At 41.2% G+C, this 22,054-nt stretch overlaps 1 protein-coding gene across 1 annotated transcript; it reads left to right on the top strand.

The window, feature by feature from the left end:
• The first annotated feature begins 433 nt into the window (after positions 1-433).
• Positions 434-13,220, top strand: LOC139374769 (uncharacterized). Its single transcript, XM_071115902.1, has 6 exons — positions 434-953; positions 1,341-1,471; positions 1,670-1,828; positions 4,237-4,386; positions 4,751-4,862; positions 10,332-13,220. Exons 1-6 carry the CDS (start codon positions 689-691, stop codon positions 11,369-11,371), a joined length of 1,857 nt encoding a protein of 618 aa, XP_070972003.1. The 5' UTR covers positions 434-688; the 3' UTR covers positions 11,372-13,220.
• Positions 13,221-22,054: the final 8,834 nt, after the last annotated feature.

Raw genomic sequence — 22,054 nt, 5'->3', positions numbered from 1 at the left:
CGGGGTTTAAGTGATGTAAACCAAACCCCACAGAAATATGTTATTTGGGGTCTCCTTGAGCATTCCTTCATTCCATAAACTAGGCATCTTAGACTTCAGAATGACAGTTGATTTTTGCAGATGCATCATGGTTTTGTAACTCAATTTGCTACCATGATTAAAACTGGGCTGTGTTCAGTATTTTTGATGGATAATTGCTGTACTGAATGACCAATTGAAAACGTGGAGGGGTTGAGGTTGTGGTTTGGTGAACACTGTCAGCATGGCCACTGCCCTTTAAATACAGTACCTCGCTTATTGCTTTAAGGCACACCTTGTCACACCCACCAAACCGGAGCAAACGTATCTCTTGTTCAGTACAAACCCTTACGCAACGTAGCAAAAGTGCAGCAAACTGAACGCTCCTCTGGTTTCATGAGCATCACCAGCGCAACCACTTTTAATTTAGCCGCAACCTTTGAACTATGACGCCAATCATCCATGTAAACGGAAGTAAACGACCAAGAACAATTTTCACGTTAGCGTTTTTATTTAGACGTTTATTAACACCATGGATCTAAGATTATGACTAATTTAACTGCACAGCATCACATATTTACCCCACGTAGTATTTAATTCGCGTTGGATACCAGTCTTGGTTGATATACGTTATCTAGGTAATGCTAGTTAGCTGCTAACGTTAGCTACAATGGCTAACTCTAACTGTATGGTTTTTCACACTCAAATAGCCTCCATCATGGAGGTGCTAGCGAATGCAGCCGTGGCAGAAATCTGTAAACTCGTAGACGACGACTATGCAGTGTTTCGATTGGAAATCACTCAAAGCCAGAAAGAAAACAGGGGATTGCGGAGGAAACTACAACTACTGGAACTGAAGGTGGCACGGGAGCGCGTCGTTGCCAGTCGTCCCAGTAGTGTCAAGATCCTCGACCGATACAGAGGAATGGCAAGAGGTACATTTTGCAGTAGGCCCGAGATGCGCGGCCTGCCGCGGTTCATAGATGGCTCAGTGCTTCTCGCCCCATTCCCCTCTGCACATGTGTGACTGTAGATGTGTTTACCACATATGGTCTTGGTCAGTTTTTGGATAGTATGCAATAATTTCTTGCACAAAGACATATCATATTCTAACTAGATTCATGTTTAATGCATTTCCTATGATTTAATAATTTAATACAATGAGGCATGATATATGAAGTTATGCCAAGTTTTACTTTACATCCTTGCCAATTCTAGACGTGTCAATAGTGTACAATATATAGTTGAGCATTGACAGTTCCTAACCTAAACACTTCTTCCCCCCCCCCCCCCCCCCCCCCCCCCCCAATTTACTCTCGCAGATGAAGGACATTTCACTGGAGGCCACAGGAGCTTTGTGAAGCCAGCGGGACACAATACACGGGGAGATGACCAACCAATCACTGTTGATGAGGGGAGTGGAACCACGACCCAGCATGTTATCGTGATAGAGGTTACTATAATAGCATTTAGATCAAAATTACATCAAATGTACATCCAATGTAGCCTCTTTATTTCACAATGGCTCCCCTCAGCTGTTCATGAACATCTTAATTAAATATATGCCATGGGAGCTTGTGAGACTTCCTGACAACATTGTTATCCAATTAAACTCCTGTACCAGTAATAACCTCTTCTCTTCTTGTGTCAGTCTACAGATGCAGAGGCTGCAGGTCCTGGGGTTAAGCTGGAGAGGTCTGAAGGAGAGGATGACCTACGGCACAGCAGAGACATCCAGACTGGAGAGGCGGCTGTAGCCATGGAGGACGCCGCCCCAGCGCAGCCCAGGACCCGGCGCAGTATCACGGAGGTCAGTGGAAAGCTGAATGCCATCCTCAAGTCACAGACAGACACAAAGACATTAACTGTAACACACAGACACAGACTCTTACACCAAGGATCTGACCACAGATCAGACCCAGAGAGGCATATGTGCTTTGCTCCTGCTCCCGGCTCAGAGTACTTACCAGTATTTCACCAGAGACGGGGGGCGGTTAATTCTTGTGTGGATGGTGATGGTGACGCGTTAGACACTTAAGGTGATGATCCACCTTGTTCTTACACTACAGAGATGGACCCTGGCAACATGCCCTTTGGTTTAGACATACAGACTGACCTGTCTAGAGGGGACTGGAACCAGTACAGTAGTAGTGTATACACTGAAGGGTGCCTAGATGAGAAAGGGGAGGTTATAATGATGAGGTGACTGTGAAAGTGGAGGGTGACGCTCCTCCTGCATGGAATGCAGATAGTCACCTAGGAGACAGACAGTCACAGGGCACAGATTTCTTAGATTACAGGGGAAGCTTAGACAAATCCAAATGTCACTACCCTCTTCCCTTTATACACGCTCAGGGATCATGACCCAGTGTCCACGACGATGGGGACTTCCGATTCACACACCTTTTCGATCAGGTATTGAACTCAAACGGCATGGCTAGAGCTCAGGTTCAGGGAGGGGAGCCACATCAGGCAATAGTAAAGATAAAAAGTTCCTCTGCATGTTCTGTAACAAAGGCTTCAGCTGCCCCAAAAAGGTGGAGATTCACCAGAGGGTTCACACAGGGGTGAAACCCTTTAGCTGTACCCAGTGGCATATGTGCTTTGCCCAGGCTGGCGACATGAAAAAGCACCAGAGGGTCCACACAGGGGAGAAACCCCACAGCTGTACACAGTGTGAGAAGAGGTTCTCCCGCCAGGACCATATGAATGTCCACACAGGAGAAAGGCCGTTCGCCTGTACGCACTGCGGAAAAAGGTTCTCTGAGAGGAGATATCTCAGGATACACCAGCAGAAAAACCATTCCACTCTATAACATAGAAAGTAACCATTCCACTCGACAGCTTAGATCTAACCCTGAGACAAAGATTCATTTTCATTGTCAGTAGAGAAGATCCACAGATACATTTGGAATAACGAGAGTAACAAATTTCAGTGTTGAATATTCCTGGGTAGAAATTGCATCCAGACATTGTGCGATATATAAGCCTAAAAAGTCTGTTACATATTGTGTTTGTACTGTGTAGGATATATTATGTTTTCATATGGTTTATTTAACACTTGTTTATGTTTAATAAACATAAAAAGGGACTTTTCATTCCAAGACTGTAATTTACAAGGTTTCAATCCAATCTTTTTATGTGAGAAAAGTACATGTCGGATAAAAATTGTAACGATGGAAACAGAAACATTTTCGGTAAACTTTCCAAATGTCGACAAAACAAAGTACGCTAGACAAGATGGGATCTTTTTGTGACTGATTAAAGTCAATTGTGCGAGAAATGTCGGTGGAAACATTTGTTGTGTGGTCCTCCTGCTACAAGTTGTCAGAAACAGTTTAGGCAAAATATGAAATGAATAATGATGGATTTCACAGGGTGGTGAAAGTGCATGGTGATGAACTAGATGGTCCTTTCCGATAAATATTGAGGGTCTTATTCTGGTGACATGATGATGGATGCTTGGCTGCCGTTTGACAAATACAAATAATATCGCTCTTTTGTCCATAATAATAATCTCATCATGTAGGCTATATGTGCGATCTAGCCAACAGTGTGCAGATAGCACTGTTGGCTAGAGCGCACTGCCAATAGCAGAGTGGGCATACTGCCTACATTCTTTTTTTGAGAAAAACATCAATAGAGTTGAAAATGTGATGGAAACCCATTTAACTTGTATTTTTTATTCGGTAAATGGAATTTAACTGTAAAAGGTATTTTTATGTGCGCTACATCATCATCACACAGCTTTCATCCGCAACAAGTCCATTTGATGGAAACGCATCTCTGGTGGGAAAATGCGCATTTTGTTTTTCGAATATTCGCATGAAAATGTGTCGGCAGTTGGATGGAAACATGGCTACGGAGACCCTCTTTAATATCTGATCTCACCCTATTCTGCATACACTCAACGAGGCTTTATAACCAATTTACACTTACTAAATATACTAAACACACTAACGTATACCTACTGTACACGTCAAAATAGTTTAGTCAGGTTTGTCTGACTTTTGACTTATCATAGCTGACTTGTTTTTATCATATTAATGTCCACCATGATGGGTTTAACAACAATGAAGTCATTCTGTAACTACAGTAATGGGACTCAAAAATAGTGGGGATTGATAAACACTCCATGTTGAAAGTGTGTTTATTATCTGTGTGTACGTAAATGAGGGAGTGTATGTCTGTGCAATCTGTATCACCTGTCTCTTCCAGGAGGATGAAGGTCCAGAGGTGCTGCTGGGGAAGGAGGAGGGTCTGGGGAACCCTGAGGAGAACATGGTCATGGAGGACAACCAGACTACACCTCCTGAACCCACAGAGGAACCAGCTGAGCAGCACAGGACCACACACAGTCTCACGGAGGTAAACCCACTGTGAACTGCTGTCTGAATGGTATTAGGTCAGGGCCTGTATCCACAAATACCCTCAGAGTAGGAGTGCTTATCTAAGATCAGTTTTGCCTTTTAGATAATAATGAATAAGACTATATAGACAGGGGACCTGATACACGATCAGCCATTTTACTATTTTACGCTTTGTGGATACAGGCCAGGTCTTGACCATGCATTTGAATTATAAAACTAAAGAGTGTAAGTAATCAAATCAACTAATATGTTTGCATAGTACTCATAGCAATCCCTCATTGCCCAATCAGAAGATGCTCCATAGAAGGGTGCTCATATCAGATTTCTTGATCCAACATCCTCTCACTCTGTATCTCTCACAGTCAGTAGACATGGAGGATGGGAAGCCTGATCTGCTGCTAGTCAAAGAGGAAACAATAGAAGATGAACCAGAGAGCATTGATCTGCTGAGTGGACTAAAGGTGGGGGAACAAGGTAAGGGATACATACATGGGTCTTTCTATAAATAATGGGGCCAATGTGTGACATTAGGATCAACATTTCTAAATGGTTTGAAGCTAAATGAAAATGATTTTCATGCAGTTCCACATACCTGTACTTAGAGGAATATATGCAAATTGTCCCTTAACACCACCTATACAACATAGGCCCGAGACTGCACATCCTTTAAGCAGGGTTCATACAGACATTGGCAAGCCAAAATGAAGGACTTTCAGGGATATATTCATGCACGTAATTGAAATTGAAACTCGACACCAAAGGCACATCCAACAAGTATTATGTAATTATTGAAGAACCACGTTAATGACAGTATCGACTTAGGTTTTAAGTATCAAGGTGACTCATTCGGTTGGAAGCATTCGATTTTGCAATAGCATACATTTTTGGGGATTTATGTTTCCATAAAAACGGGTTTCACCCCGTAACATACACTGAGTGTACAAAACATTAGGAACACCTTCCTAATATCGAGTTGCACCCCCCTTTGCCTCAATTCGGGAGGGCATGGCCTCTACAAGGTGTTGAAAGCGTTACACAGGGATGCTGGCCCATGTTGACTCCAATGCTTCCCACAGTTGTGTCAAGTTGGCTGGATTACCTTTGGGTGGTGGGATCATTGTTGATACACACGGGAAACTTGCAGTTCTTGACACACTCAAACCAGTGTGCCTGGCTAAGGCTGTTACGGTGACCGTATTACCGAGTCATGACCACAGTCAAATTCCATGTGACGGTAACTAGGCTTCTCCAAAACTGCGCTTTGTCGCTGATGGTCATTAGTAGCATACCAAACTTGCTAACTGCCAGTCGCCTATGGCCTGGTACTTAGCGCTCTATTGTCACTCTATTCCAAGGGGTCTCCAACCCTGTTCCTGGTGAGCTACTGTCCTGTAGGTTTTTGCGCCAACCCCAATTAACTAAACTGGTTCAGTTTAAGCACAACAAAGTCAAGGTATTGGAATGGCCATCACAAAGCCCTGATCTCAATCCAATAGAAAATGTGTGGGCAGAACTGAAAAAGTGTGTGCGAGCAAGGAGGCCTACAAACCTGACTCAGTTACACCAGCTCTGTCAGGAGGAATGGGCCAAAATTCACCCAACTTATTGTGGGAAGCTTGTGGAAGGCTACCTGAAACGTTTGACCCAAGTTAAACAATTTAAAGGCCATGCTACCAAATACTAATTGATTGTATGTAAACTTCTGTCCCACTGGGAATGTGATGAAAGAAAGAAAAGCTGGAATAAATCATTCTCTCTACTATTATTCTGACATTTCACATTCTTAAAACAAAGTGGTGATCCTAACTGACCTAAGACAGTGAATTTTTACTAGGATTAAATGTCAGGAATTGTGAAAATCCGAGTTTAAATGTATTTGGCTAAGGTGTATGTAAACTTCCGACTTCAACTGTAGGTGTTCTTTTTGTCCAGGTGGGAAAGGTCAGTGTTGAGTGCGATTTGCATCATCTGTGGATCTGTTGGGGCGGTATGCGAATTGGAATGGGTCTAGGGTTTCCGTGATGATGGTGTTAATGCCATGACCAGCCTTTCAAAGCACTTCATGGCTACCGACGTGAGTGCTACAGGTCGGTAGTCATTTAGGCAGGTTACCTTTGCTTTCTTGGGCACCGGGACTATGGTGGTCTGCTTGAAACATGTAAGTATTATAGACTATATCAGGGAGAGGTTGAAAATGTCGGTGAAGACACTTGACAGTTGGTCCGTGCATGCTCTGAGTACACGTCCTGGTAATCCGTCTGGCCCTGTTGCCTTGTGAATGTTGACCTGTTTAAAGGTCTTGCTCACATCGGCTGTGGAGAGAGCGTGATCACACAGTCGCCCGGAACAGCTGGTGCTCTCATGCATGCTTCAGTGTTGCTAGCCTTGAAGCAAGCATAAAAGGCATTAAGCCTGTCTGGCAGCTCGCGGCTGGGTTTCCCTTTGTTGTCCGTAATAGTTTTCAAGCCCTGCCGCATCCGACGAGCGTCAGAGCCGGTGTAGTAGAATTCAATCTTAGTCCTTTATTGACGCTTTGCCTGTTTGATGGTTCGTCTGAGGGCACAGCGGGATTTCTTATAAGCATCCGGATTAGTGTTCCGCTCCTTGAAAGCGGCAGCTCTACCCTTTAGCTCAGTGTTAATGTTGCCTGTAATCCATGGCTTCTGGTTGGGATATGTATGTACAGTCACTATGGGGATGACGTTGTCAATGCACTTATTGATGAAGCCAGTGACTGAGGTGGCATACTCCTCAATGCCATTGGATGAGTCCCAGAACATATTCCAGTCTGTGCTGGCAAAACAGTCTTGTAGCGTAGCATCCGTGTCACCTGACCACTTCCGTATTGAGTGAGTCACTGGTACTTCCTGCTTTAGTTTTTTCTTGTAAGCAGGAATCGGGAGGATAGCATTATGGTCAAGTTTGCCAAATGGAGGGCATGAGAGAGCTTTGTATGCATCTCTGTGTGTGGAGTAAAGGTGTCCTACAGTTTTTTCCCCCTCTGGTTGTACATGCTGTTAGAAATAAAAACGGATTTAAGTTTACCTGCATCAAAGTCCCCAGCCACTAGGAGCGCCACTTCTGGATGAGCATTTTCTTGTTTGCTTCTGGCACACAGCTCCTTGAGTGTAGTCTTCATGCCAAAATCGGTTTGTGGTTGGAAAATAGATGGCTACAGAAGATATAGATAGTGTGGACTACAGCTTATCATGAGGTACTCTACCTCAGGTGAGCAAAACCTAGAGACTTCCTTAATATTAGACATCACGCACTAGCTAGCTGTTATTGACAAATAGACACACACCAAAACCCCTCGTCTTACCGGATGTAGCTGTTCTGTCCTGCCGATGCACGGAAAACCCAGCCAACTGTATATTATCCGTGTGGTTGTTCAGCCACGACTCTGTGAATCATAAGATATTACAGTTTTTAATGTCCCGTTGGTAGGATAGTCTCAAACGGAGCTCATCCAGTTTATTCTCCAGTGATTGCACGTTGGCCAATAGAATGGATGTTAGAGGCGGGTTACCCACTCGCCGACGAATTCTCACAAGGCATCTGCTCCCCCCTGTATCTCCGTCTTTTCTTCATGTAAATATTGGGATTTGGGCCTGGTCCGGGAGCGCAATCACTTGTGAAAACAGAGTTTTGACTGGCAACTATTTAAAAGAGGATCCCAGCTTTCTTCTGCTGCTATATTTATTGCCAAATTCTTCAAATGAAGCACATTAATCCTCTTTACAACCAGTGTAGCCTACCTGGCATACATAGGCGGTGTGTGTGTCAAGTTTGGGAAAGCTCATTTTCACCATAAAAATGCAATCCATGCATCATCGCATTTGCAGACTTATGTGAGAGAGCCTACTATTCGTTATGTGATGAGTAGATTGGATAGTCATAATTTAGGTTAACAATATAACTCAACCACTGTTCTCAAAAAAGACCGCTCAATGCCTGGCTGAGCGCGTAGAGTAGGACTAGACAATACGCTATATCAGATACGTTTCTTTCTTTGCACGGGAAACATAAAGCTTGATACTGACAAACAGATCAAAAAAACAAAGAATTGTCAATATAATAAGCATACGAGAAGGGGAGACTCAAAGGAGGAAATTATTTTCCAAAAACAAACTTAAGTAGCACTGACCCAACAATGATAAATAGTGAATATGCGCAGTGAGCACTCACCAGGGATATTGCCGATTCTAGCGGTTGGTGCCAATAAGATATACTGTTGTTCGTTCAATGAAATTGAGAATTTTAATAACTGAAAGACAGATTAGTCTTTTCATTGTCTTCTCTTTACAGCAATAACCATTTGCTTTCCAAACAATGTTTTCCCGCGATTGTATTTTGAAATATTGAGATATGCCTGGCGTGGCCTCTACTTTTCACAGACTCGACAATATATGTAAAGACCAGATTAAATTAAGAATAGTCTGATGGGTGAGAATATGATCAAGTTCTTGTCAAATAGTGAATGAGAGCTGATGAAGTGTACAGCCTGCGCAAAGAAACGGAGCAGAGCTCATGCCTTTTCATGCAACTTTTTTCAAATCGTCATTAGTCACATCATGCAGCTAGAAATTTATAAAATATGTTAACGTATAGCCTAATTTTTGTATCACAACTAAAGTTGCATAAATGTCTCTAAATTAAGCAGATAGGAGGACCTATTTCTTTGTTAACCACTCAACACAGAAGCCGCATGTGCGCACTCCATCGGAAATCGTTTGGGGAAAATATCCTTTCTATTTTATTCAGCTATGTTCAATTGTATTCTTCATACTATTAAATGATATGAAATAATGCCATGGAATTCTAAGCAAATCTTGTCTGCTAAATTAACTAGTGTAGCCCACAGCCATATGGCATAGACCTAACATAAAGACAACTCAGAATATGCTCTTCTGTTCTTCTGAAATAGGCTACATTTTCTTCACATCATGTTTTATTTAGACCCGACTAAAATAAATAATGGATGTATTGTGGTGTAGGCTATATTAAATGGATCAGTGGAAGCCAGGAGATGCTAAAGGTGTTTGTTACTTAACGGTCAATTGCCGTGAGACCGGCAGTTATTTGCATGACAATCGCCGGCTGACAAAATTTCATGACCGACACAGCCCTAGGCCTGGCACCTACTACTATACCCTGTTCAAAGGCACTTAAATCTTTTGACTTGCCCATTCACCATCTGAATTGCACACATACACAATCCATGTCCCAATTGTCTCGAGGTTTAAAAATCCTTGTTTAACCTGTCTCCTCTCTTTCATCTACACTGATTTGAAGTGGATTTAGCAAGTGACATCAACAAGGGATCATAGGTCTTTCACCTGGTCAGTCTGTCATGGAAAGACAATGTTCCTAACACTATACTCAGTGTAAGGAGGCACAAAATGTTATGTAGTTGCACTGAATTTCTGAGATCTCTGTACAAAAAAACTGTCCGACAGCTAGATCAAGGTAGATTTTACAGGGTTCAAGTTTAAAGTATAATTGAACTGATTAATGCTTATTATATGATACAATAACTTACACAGCCATAAATGCAAGGACAGAAAAGTAATGTCACCCAAATTTGGACAAATCCATTAAGACACCCACCATGAGAATGGTTAAACAGGTTTTAAATTAACTTGTGAATTGTATTGAATATAGAGCTATGTTCCCCCCTTATCTTAATGTAATGACATGGTCTGATTATTATCAGGGACTTATCAACAACTGTAACAAGTAGTTAATAGAAAGACCCACATATAGCCTACATACAGTATTAGATCTTCAATGGGAATAGTGGCTATTGGTTTTTCTTTAATGAAATCAATATAACTTATGTTTACATACAAAAACACATTGTAATTGACAACAACAAAAACTCCATATGTAGAGTTCTCTCTGCCGTGTTTGTAAAGTCTATTTTCTAAACTCTTCCTGTAGGTGGTTGGCTGGAGGCTAACAGAGGAGAATGGGTGGCCATTTTGGATTCCCAGACGGGTGCAGCCAAGGGCCCAGTGAACAACATCACCGATCAGGCCTGGCCCAGAGGTGACATAGTGGAGGTCAGGGGATGGGACAGCGTCCTCAACTCTGGGCTGGGGAACAACACTGTTAACCACAACCAGAAACAGACAGTCGAACCCAAAACAACATCTGAACATAGTCTCCATGACAACAGACTGGCTGAGACCAGGGCGAGGCGTAGATTTGGTCTGCGGGGACAGGAAAGGGAACGTATGCGGCGGGAGAGTACAGACTTGGCTTACGATGCTCCGTCCTGCTCCTATAATTGTGATTCAGAGAGACTGATCGCGCCTCATGTTGACCCCCTAACAGGTGCTTCCTTCAGTCTGCCTTCTATAGGATCTATCAACTGTAATATGGATCCTGCGATAACACAGACACTCCCTGGCCTTAATCCTCCTCACACTCTCCTAATGTTAAACCAGACCTCAGACAATGCCAATGCCTCAACACTAAATAGCTACACAAGCCCATTGACAAATGACAGTAGTGGAGATAGAATCAGTAAAGGTGGTGGCGCCAAAGAGAAGCGCTTCCCGTGTTCGTTCTGTGGGAAAGCCTTCAGTTTCCCCCAACAGGTGGAGATTCACCAGAGGGTGCACACGGGGGAGAAACAATTCAGCTGCCACCTGTGCCAGGCTAGTTTCTCTCACTCCTTCAGCCTGAAGAGGCACCTGAGAGTCCACACAGGGGTGAAACCCTTCAGCTGTACCCAGTGTCACATGCGCTTCGCCCAGGCTGGTCACCTGAAGAGGCACCAGAGGGTCCACACAGGGGAGAAACCCTACAGCTGTACGCAGTGTGAGAAGAGGTTCTCCCGCCAGGACCAGCTGAAGATGCACCTGAAGGTCCACACAGGAGAGCGGCCATTCGCCAGTACTCACTGTGGGAAGAGGTTATCAGAGAGGAGTTACCTCAGGATGCACCAGCAGAAAAAACATTCCACTCTAACTTAATAGTAGCCATTCCCCTGGATAGCTTCTGACATTTAGATCAAACCCAGCATTAAAGACAAATATACTTTTTCATTGTTGTCAGCAGAAAAGACCCACAGATGACCCACAGATTTCAGTGTTTAATATTCCTGGGTAGAATATTTCATCCAGACATTGTGTGACATATATGCCTTAAGTCTAAAAAGTATGTTACATATTGAGAGTTTAGGACTATAAGGTTCTATCTGCAAAAAGATGATTCTGAGATAATTGGCTTTATATTTCTGAACCCTCATTGGTTTGAATGGTGTCATCTATTTTTATCTTGTATTCTTTTTAACTAAACATGAATTGGGTTATTAAGAGTACTAAGTAGGTAGAGAACAGAACAAGGCTATATCAATAACACAATTTTGAAAAAACATTCAGATAGAACCAAAGCTCGTGATTTTGTTTGTATCCGGGGCAAATCTGGTGCTTTTAGATAGAATGCAAGCTATATTAGATCAAATCCAGCCAGGAACTTTTTTTAGGGCAGGTGACCCACATTACAAGTTCGATAAGATTAACAGACACAGTAATAAAGAGGCTGGAATGAGTCATCGTTACAAATCATTTACAGTACACCTAGAGATTACTATTCCCAACTAAGACTTACTTTTTTCTCTCTCAAAGTAAGAAAAGCTATTCAATTGACCATTTTTATTCCCAAAAATGCACGATATAGTGATATCGGATCGTTGTCCGGTATCATGCCTAATTACACCAACAGAAAATACACTTAGCGACAGAATCTGTAGAATGAACAGAGTGCATCTTCTGGACCCGGAATGTATTAAATACCTAAATGAAACCATTAAAAAAAACATGACAAATTTAGACATAGCAGACAAAGAAAAGCCGACCCCCAATATAATTTGGGATGCCTTTAAGGCGTACATTAGGGGAATGATAATCTCATACTCGGCAAAAGTTACATCTGATTTAGTGACTTATTTTTCTTTCATTTTAATTTCTATCTTAGAAAAAGCCCATAGAAGTCTTTACAAGGTAAACAAGAAATACATTTCTGAACTTAATTAGGAATACGATCTTTTACTTTTGAAGAGAGCCAACAACTACAGGTTAAACTCAAATAAAGCATACTACTTAATGGCAAATAAATATGGTAACTATCTGGCAGCTCTCACAAAACACTACATTTATGTTTTAAAAGATACAAATGCGGTAATTAGAAACAGTGCGATTAATGACCATTTTAAAAGCTTCTATGAAAATGTATATAAATCCGCATTAAAAAATAGTTGGACGGATCCTCTAGCCTTAGACTCAAGAACCCTGAAGCAATTATCAGCAGTCAAAACAATCACTAAAAACAGATCACCCAAAAATAAATATTGGATACTATTAAAACATTAGCATGGAGAAAAGCACAATTTTAGGGCAAAGTACACCTATTTATACAAATGACAACACTCGTCGCTCAGTACGTCCTAGTTCCATGTATCAAACTGTTATTTCAGTTATATTAAAACCAGGAAAATCTGGAGAGTCCCCTGCTGATTATAGACCCAAAAGCTTAATAAATTGTGACAATACAATAAGTGCAAATGCTTATAAGCATTAGCATGGCAAATGTCTTACCAGACTTGATACATATCAAACGGGGTTTATTAAAAATAGACAAACAAATACAAGGACATGTTTAATGCAATACGCAAAAAAACTAGATAAATATTTATCAATAATGGCTGTTGAAGCCGAAAAGGCTTTCGACCGTCTTAAATTGCATATTCTATTCAAAACTTTTGGAAGCTTTCAATTTTCCAGCTGAGATAATACATTTAAATAAATTATATCAATGTCATGAATCAAAATACATTACCTGATGAAATTGCTTTAGAAAGGGGCACAATACCCAGATCAGACTGGCTTCATAATTAATAGATTGTCCTCCAATAATCTCAGAAGGTTCTTTGATATAACTCACCTTGCTAACAAAAACAAAATACCTAGTGTCGCAGTCTCTCTTGACGCTGTAAAGGCCTTTTATACGGTTGAATGGCCATATCTCTTTCGCGTCTTGGAAAAGTTCGGTTTAGGTACCGTGTTTGTAAATTTGATAAAATCACTCTACAAATCTCCTAAAGCTAGGATTGCTACCAATGGGATTACTTCCTCCTCTTTCCCTCTTTATAGGGGGAACAGACAAGGTTGCCCAATTAGCCCACACCTCTTTGCCCTCGCCATCGAACCGTTGGCTGAGGCTATTAGAACGTGCCCTGATATACATGGCTTTGAGGTGGGCCCCCATACCCATAAATTATCACTCTTTGCGGACGACCTTATCTTATTTCTAACAAACCCAGAACACTCCCTGTCTCACTTGCAGATCCTACTACAGTGTTATAGTTATTTCTTTGGATATAAGGTCAATTTTGATAAAAGCGAAATCTTACCATTGTCTGTCTTTGACCATCATACCATCAAGCACAAGTTTCCTTTTAGATGGTCGCCTATGGGCTTCACATATTTGGGCATAATGGTGGATGGTAATCTGAACAACCTCTATAAACTAAATCTGGCCAGTTTGTTGCAAAAGGTGGAGGGTGACCTTTGTAAATGGATGGACTTACCTCTCACTCTACTGGGTAGAATCAATGTAATTAAAACATTTTTTTCCTCTCTCGACAAGCTGACCAGACGGTTTATCTGGCACGGCAAAACCCCTAGGGTTGGCCTGGATAAACTGACCCTTAATTACAGTCAAGGGGGCTTAAACCTCTCCAATTTTAGAATGTACTACTGGGCTGCACAGTCTAGGTTTCTGGCTCAGAGGTTTGACAATGGTCCCTCTCCCTCATGGGTGAACATTGAAAAGATTGAGGTAAATGATGACACTGGGCCAGAATTGTTTTACTAATGGGACAGAAAATCTATAAAAACCATCACAGACAACTCTTTAATCATACATTCTGTCCTGGCATGGTGCAAACTGCATGAGCTGTTCGGACGAGGGGGATTCCTTTCCCCTAAAACCCCTTTATGGAACAATAGATTGATTCCTATGTTTTTCCAGAATAGTAACTTTAGACCATGGTCTTTCTGGAACATTGTTACGAGGAGGGAGTTCTTATGTCTTTTGATCAGCTGAAACAGAAATACCACTTGCCTAACAGGGACTTCTTTAGCTACCTACAACTACGAAACTTTATTAGGGTGACTCTCAAGGGACAATGGAACCTACCTAAGATGTCACCTATTGAACAACTCTGCCACGCAGACCAACCACTGTTCAAGACCATTTCCCGTGTATACAATGCTCTTATGTCAGGACTAACACTGCCTGGGCTAGATAAACCCCGACTTAGATGGGGAAAAAGATCTAGGCATTGATCTTGATGAGGGTCTATGGAGTGACCTATGCAGGGATGGTGTTACATCCACATTGAACTCCAGATACAGACTGATCCAGTTTCATTTCCTCCATCAGCTCTATATCACCCCATCTAGACTGCACAAGTTCAACCCAGATATCTCCTCCCTATGTTTTAGATGTGGCTCAGATGAAGGAACATTCCTCCATTCCACTTGGCAGTGTTCAAAACTACACGGTTTCTGGCAGGGGGTATGTGATACCATATCCTCAATTCACGGGGTTGTATTCCCTTTAGACCCGGAGGTCTGTCTACTGGGTAACTTTACTAACCCCAATCTTAGGCAAAGCCATACTATAAAGCTAACAGAAATATTGCTAGCGATTGCCAAGAAATGTATTGCCTTGAAATGGAAATTGGATTCCTCCCTGCCAGTTGCAATGTGGTTATCTGAAGTTAATAGTTGTATGCCTTTGGAGAAAATCACTTACTGCTTGAGGAATAAGTTAGACATTTTACAGAATTTGGCAACCTTTTATTGACCTATATGGAGAATCTCCCCCCACATCTCATTGATTGAATCTCTATATAATCCTCACATAATGTTTCACACGTAATGTATAATATGTAGCCTACGGCAGGTGATCCAATGTCTCATTATTATTTTTTTCTTATTGTATGTTTGTACAGTGCCTTGCGAAAGTATTCGGCCCCCTTGAACTTTGCGACCTTTTGCCACATTTCAGGCTTCAAACATAAAGATATAAAACTGTATTTTTTTGTGAAGAATCAACAACAAGTGGGACACAATCATGAAGTGGAACGACATTTATTGGATAGTTCAAACTTTTTTAACAAATCAAAAACTGAAAAATTGGGCGTGCAAAATTATTCAGCCCCCTTAAGTTAATACTTTGTAGCGCCACCTTTTGCTGCGATTACAGCTGTAAGTCGCTTGGGGTATGTCTATCAGTTTTGCACATCGAGAGACTGAATTTTTTTCCCATTCCTCCTTGCAAAACAGCTCGAGCTCAGTGAGGTTGGATGGAGAGCATTTGTGAACAGCAGTTTTCAGTTCTTTCCACAGATTCTCGATTGGATTCAGGTCTGGACTTTGACTTGGCCATTCTAACACCTGGATATGTTTATTTTTGAACCATTCCATTGTAGATTTTGCTTTATGTTTTGGATCATTGTCTTGTTGGAAGACAAATCTCCGTCCCAGTCTCAGGTCTTTTGCAGACTCCATCAGGTTTTCTTCCAGAATGGTCCTGTATTTGGCTCCATCCATCTTCCCATTAATTTTAACCATCTTCCCTGTCCCTGCTGAAGAAAAGCAGGCCCAAACCATGATGCTGCCACCACCATGTTTGACAGTGGGGATGGTGTGTTCAGCTGTGTTGCTTTTACGCCAAACATAACATTTTGCATTGTTGCCAAAAAGTTCAATTTTGGTTTCATCTGACCAGAGCACCTTCTTCCACATGTTTGGTGTGTCTCCCAGGTGGCTTGTGGCAAACTTTAAACGACACTTTTTATGGATATCTTTAAGAAATGACTTTCTTCTTGCCACTCTTCCATAAAGGCCAGATTTGTGCAATATACGACTGATTGTTGTCCTATGGACAGAGTCTCCCACCTCAGCTGTAGATCTCTGCAGTTCATCCAGAGTGATCATGGGCCTCTTGGCTGCATCTCTGATCAGTCTTCTCCTTGTATGAGCTGAAAGTTTAGAGGGACGGCCAGGTCTTGGTAGATTTTCAGTGGTCTGATACTCCTTCCATTTCAATATTATCGCTTGCACAGTGCTCCTTGGGATGTTTAAAGCTTGGGAAATATTTTTGTATCCAAATCCGGCTTTAAACTTCTTCACAACAGTATCTCGGACCTGCCTGGTGTGTTCCTTGTTCTTCATGATGCTCTCTGCGCTTTTAACGGACCTCTGAGACTATCACAGTGCAGGTGCATTTATACGGAGACTTGATTACACACAGGTGGATTGTATTTATCATCATTAGTCAGTTAGGTCAACATTGGATCATTCAGAGATCCTCACTGAACTTCTGGAGAGAGTTTGCTGCACTGAAAGTAAAGAGGCTGAATAATTTTGCACACCCAATTTTTCAGTTTTTGATTTGTTAAAAAAGTTTGAACTATCCAATAAATGTCGTTCCACTTCATGATTGTGTCCCACTTGTTGTTGATTCTTCACAAAAAAATACAGTTTTATATCTTTATGTTTGAAGCCTGAAATGTGGCAAAAGGTTGCAAAGTTCAAGGGGGCCGAATACTTTCGCAAGGCACTGTATATATAATTATTTTTTGTTTTTTGTTACGCTCGTCTGTTACTGTCACTTTGTCCTATCGTTGTCTAATATCTTTTCACTTTTGTTTTGAATGTTCTTAATTGGAAAATGCAAAAATAAAATATATATAAAAGAAAGGGGCACAATATCTCCCCCATCCTGTTGACGGAATTAAAAATAAACTTAAGTTACATATCACAATAATGTTTGGGACATCAGAGAAACCTTGGGGGAATCTTATTTGAGTCAGAAAAGTGTGTTCATATGATAAGATACACAAAACCTTGCAGAGAGCATATCCAGCTGACAATCTCTTAGAAACAAATATAAACTATGGGAACCTAGACTTAAAAATAACTGATGTTGGCACAAGATGGAGGGAATGTTGGTGCATAACTAATGAAGTTACAGTTAACAAATGTACACTTAATCCAGTATAAACTAATGGATAAAATGTACTATGCAAGAGCCAAAATTCACAAATGACTCAATAATCCATGCTTTCTGGGAATGCTATGACGTCCAAAAGTTATGGTCTGAGTTAGAAAGTTGGCTGTCAGAAGTATTACAATGGTAATTTAATTTTTATCTGTCAAATTTCAAGACATGGGATATGGGGGTGTAGTGAGATACCCAATGGGCTGGACGATTCTCCTCTCATCACTCATCTTGAAAAAATATATACGAAAAAAACCTGGAAATCAATCAATCTGCCATCATTACACATTGAAATAGTATGGGTGACCTAGAAAAACAAATTGGTACAATTTAAGGCCAATGTAGAAAACAACAGTGCAGGCACTAGGGATGGGGGTGTGAGCATGTGCGTCTCGGCAGATGAGCTGTAGTCATTTTTGGGTGCGTCTGTAAGTTGTTGTTAATATGTGTATGTTTGTATTTGGTGTTGGGGGAAATACACAAATATACAGTACCCTCAAAGTATTCACACCCCTTGACTTTTTCCACATTTTTATTGTGTTTAAGCATGAATTAAAATGGATTACATTGAGATGTTTTGTCACTGGCCTACACACACAATATGCCATAATGTTATGTTTTTTTAAATGTTACAAATTAATAAAATATGAAAAGCTCAAATGTTGAGTCAATACGTATTCAAACCCTTTATGGCAAGCCTAAATAAGTTCAGGAGTAAAAATGTGCTTAAGTAACAATACATTGCATGGACTCTGTGTGCAATAATACTATTTAACGTGTTTTTTTATGACTGACTCATCTCTGTACCCCACACATACAATTATCTGTAAGTTCCCTCAATTTTCAAACACAGATTCAACCATAAAAACCAGGGAGGTTTTCCAATGCCTCGCAAAGAAGGGCACCTATTTTACCCATCTATTGGTAGATAGGTAATCATATAAATTAAAGCTGACATTAAATATCCCTTTTAGCATGGTAAAGTTATTAATTATACTTTTGATGGTGTATCAATACACCCAGTCAACCTTCTTAACTCAGTTGCCAGAGAGGAAGGAACCGCTCAGGGATTTCACCATGAGGCCAATGATGACTTTGAAAGAGTTTAATGGCTGTGATAGAAGAAAACTGAGGATGGATCAACACCATTGTAGTTATTCCACAATACTAACCTAATTGACAGAGTGAAAAGACAGAATTTAACACTGGAATACAAATATCCTAAAACATTCAAAGGCACTAAAGTAATTATACAAAAATGTGGCAAAAACACTTGTCCTAAATACAAAGTGTCATGTTTGGGGCAAATACAACACATTACTGAGTACCACTTTCCATATTTTTAGTCATCGTGGTAACTTCATCATGTTATGGGTATGCTTGTAATCGTTAAGGACTGGGGAGTGGAATGGAGCTAAGCACAGGCAAAATCCTAGAGGGAAAAATTTGGTTCAGTCTGCTTTCCACCAGAGACTGGGAGACCCCCATCCCACCTTTCAGCAGGGCAATAACCTGAAACACAAGGCCAAATCTACACTGGAGTTACTTATCAAGAAGACTGAATGTTCCTGAGTGGCCGAGTTACAGTTTTAACTTTTGCTTGAAAATCTATGGCAAGACCTGAAAATGGTTGTCAAGCAATGATCAACAACCAATTTGACAGAGCTTGAAGAATTTTGAGAAGAATAATGGGTAAATGTTGCACAATCCAGTTGTGGAAAACTCTTAGAGACTTACCCAGAAAGACTCACAGCTGTAATCACTGCCAAATGTGATCGTAACGTATAGTCTCTGGGTTGAATTTTCCACATTCTGTTACGTTACAGCCTTATTCTAAAATTGATTAAATGTTTTTTTCCCCCTCAATCTACACACAATACCCCATAATGACAAAGCAAAAACAGGTTGAATTTTTTTTTTTGCTAATTTATTAAAAATACACTACTGTTCAAAAGTTTGGGGTCACTTAGAAATGTCCTTGTTTTGAAAGACATTTTTTGTCCATTAAAATAACATCAAATTGATCATAACTTGGATTAGCTAACACAACGTTCCATTGGAACACATGAGTGATGGTTGCTGATAATGGGCCTCTGTACGCCTATGTAGATATTCCATAGAAAATCTGCCATTTCCAGCTACAATATTAATTTACAACATTAAAAATGTCTACACTGTATTTCAGATCAATTTGGTGTTATTTTAATGGACAAAAAATTGCTTTTCTTTCAATAACAAGGACCTTTCTAAGAGACCCCAAACTTTTGAACGGTAGGGTGTATTGTGTGTAGATCAGTGACAAAAATCGGTAAATTTAGTCAATTTTAAATTCAGGCTGTAACAACAACATTTCCTGGCTGCAGTTGTCCTTGCAGTTGTCCTTGCAGTGCTTCTGCTGTTAAGTCTTGGAGGCCCAAAATCGTCTTGGCTACAGATATAATGATGTCCAGCTTATTGGACACTTGTGCAGTACAGTTAATAACTGTAGCTATAAATGCTACAAAATACACCTTATTCACAATAAGTGTATCCAGATCACTTGATTGACGTATAAGATTTGCATCCACTGCCATATCTTCTTCAGAACTGTGGCCTCTTCCCCTTCAACTTTCTTCACCGCCTCCACATAGGAGATTTGCTGTACAGCCCCGATCCTTTACACCTCAACCTCTTTCACCCTAACAGGGCACTCAGGGAATTCGGAAATATGATCCCCACCAGAAAGTGTTTAGCTTGTCTGGGAGCAAGACGTTGGTGTCCGCGACGTGGCTGGTTTTCCCTTTGTAATCCGTGATTGTCTGTAGATCCTGTCACATATGTCTCGTGTCTGAGCCGTTGAATTTCGGGCCCCGCCATCTATCACCGGATATCAGCAAATCCTCATGGACTGCAGACTGTAAACACAAATTGCACAGAAAGAATATGAAGGTTTTTATAAGAAATTCTTTGCTGTAAACACAGAAACATGATATTATAACCACAGTCAAGCCAATCTATCACAGTGATTTAAGTACCTAACATTATGGAGCCATTGGAGTTTATTTTCAAGTTAGTATTTTTAAAACCAGTTGCACTTAGCCATCCCGGATCCGGGATCGTGAATACAGCCTGAAGCTCATTACCATAACGCAACGTTAACTATTCATGAAAATCGCAAATGAAATGAAATAAATATGCTAGCTCTCAAGCTTAGCCTTTTGTTAACAACACTGTCATCTCAGATTTTCAAAATATGCTTCTCAACCATAGGAAAACAATCATTTGTGTAACAGTAGCTAGCTAGCGTAGCATTTAGCGTTAGCATTAGCGTTAGCATTCAGCAGGCAACATTTTCACAAAAACCAGAAAAGCATTCAAATAAAATAATTTACCTTTGAAGAACTTCAGATGTTTTCAATGAGGAGACTCTGTTAGATAGCAAATGTTCAGTTTTTCCTGAAAGATTATTTGTTTAGGAGAAATCGCTCCGTTTGGTGCGTCATGTTTGGCTACCATAAAAAAACGAAAATCCAGTCATCAAAACGCAGAACTTTTTCCAAATTAACTCCATAATATCGACTGAAACATGGCAAACGTTGTTTAGAACCAATCCTCAAGGTGTTTTTCACATATCTCTTCAATTATATATCGTTAGTGGAAGTGTGCTTTCTGTCCTGAATCCCAGGAGAAAATGCCCGCAACTGAAGATTACGCACCAATTTAGACAAAGGACACCGGGCAGACCCCTGGAAAATGTAGTCTCTTATGGCCAATCTTCCAATGATATGCCTACAAATACGTCACAATGCTGCAGACATCTTGAAGAAACGACAGAAAGCGCAGGCTCGTTCCTGGTGCATTCACAGCCATATAAGGAGACATTGGAAAACAGAGCTTCAGAGATTCTGCTCATTTCCTGTTTGAAGTTTCATCTTGGTTTCGCCTGTAGCATGAGTTCTGTGGCACTCACAGATAATATCTTTGCAGTTTTGGAAACGTTAGACTGTTTTCTTTCCAAAGCTGTCAATTATATGCATAGTCGAGCATCTTTTCGTGACAAAATATTGCGCTTAAAACGGGCACGTTTTTTTATCCAATAATGAAATAGCGCCCCCATAGACTCAAACTCGGGAGAGGCGAAGGTCCTCTGAAACACAACCCAGCCAAGCCGCACAATGCCCGCTAAACCAGTCGCACCAATGTGTCCGAGGAAACACCGTACGTACACCTGGCGGGCCGGGCGCACCTGTGGCGGGCCGGGCACATGTCAGCGTGCATGCACCCGGCCCGCCACTGGAGTCGCTAGTGCGCGATGGGACAAGAACGTCCCTGCCGGCCAAACCCTCCCCTAACATGGACGACGCTGGGCCAATTGTGCGCCGCCCCATGGGTCTCCCGGTCGCGAACGGCTGCGACAGAGCCTGGACTTGAACCAGGATCTCTAGTGGCACACTGCGCCATAACCAGGATCTCTTAGACCACTGCGCCACTCAGGAGACCTATTTTTAAGTTTTGATTCAAGAATTAAGTATAATGTTTTGTTTCGACTGTAATAAGTCAAACTCAGTCCCTGCAAAGACAAACAAAAAACTAGTCAGTTAGTA

Source organism: Oncorhynchus clarkii, chromosome 19 (assembly GCF_045791955.1).
Source record: "Oncorhynchus clarkii lewisi isolate Uvic-CL-2024 chromosome 19, UVic_Ocla_1.0, whole genome shotgun sequence".
NCBI lineage: Eukaryota > Metazoa > Chordata > Actinopteri > Salmoniformes > Salmonidae > Oncorhynchus > Oncorhynchus clarkii.
Note: the sequence above shows the minus strand (reverse complement) of the source record. Positions and strands in the feature narration are given on the sequence as shown.

Excerpts from the sequence above, each read along its gene's own strand:
- LOC139374769 (XM_071115902.1), top strand. The coding sequence starts at position 689 with ATGGCTAACTCTAACTGTATGGTTTTTCACACTCAAATAGCCTCCATC. Across the intron at positions 954-1,340 it reads ATACAGAGGAATGGCAAGAG|ATGAAGGACATTTCACTGGA; the intron begins GTACATTTTGCA and ends TTACTCTCGCAG. Across the intron at positions 1,472-1,669 it reads AGCATGTTATCGTGATAGAG|TCTACAGATGCAGAGGCTGC; the intron begins GTTACTATAATA and ends TTCTTGTGTCAG.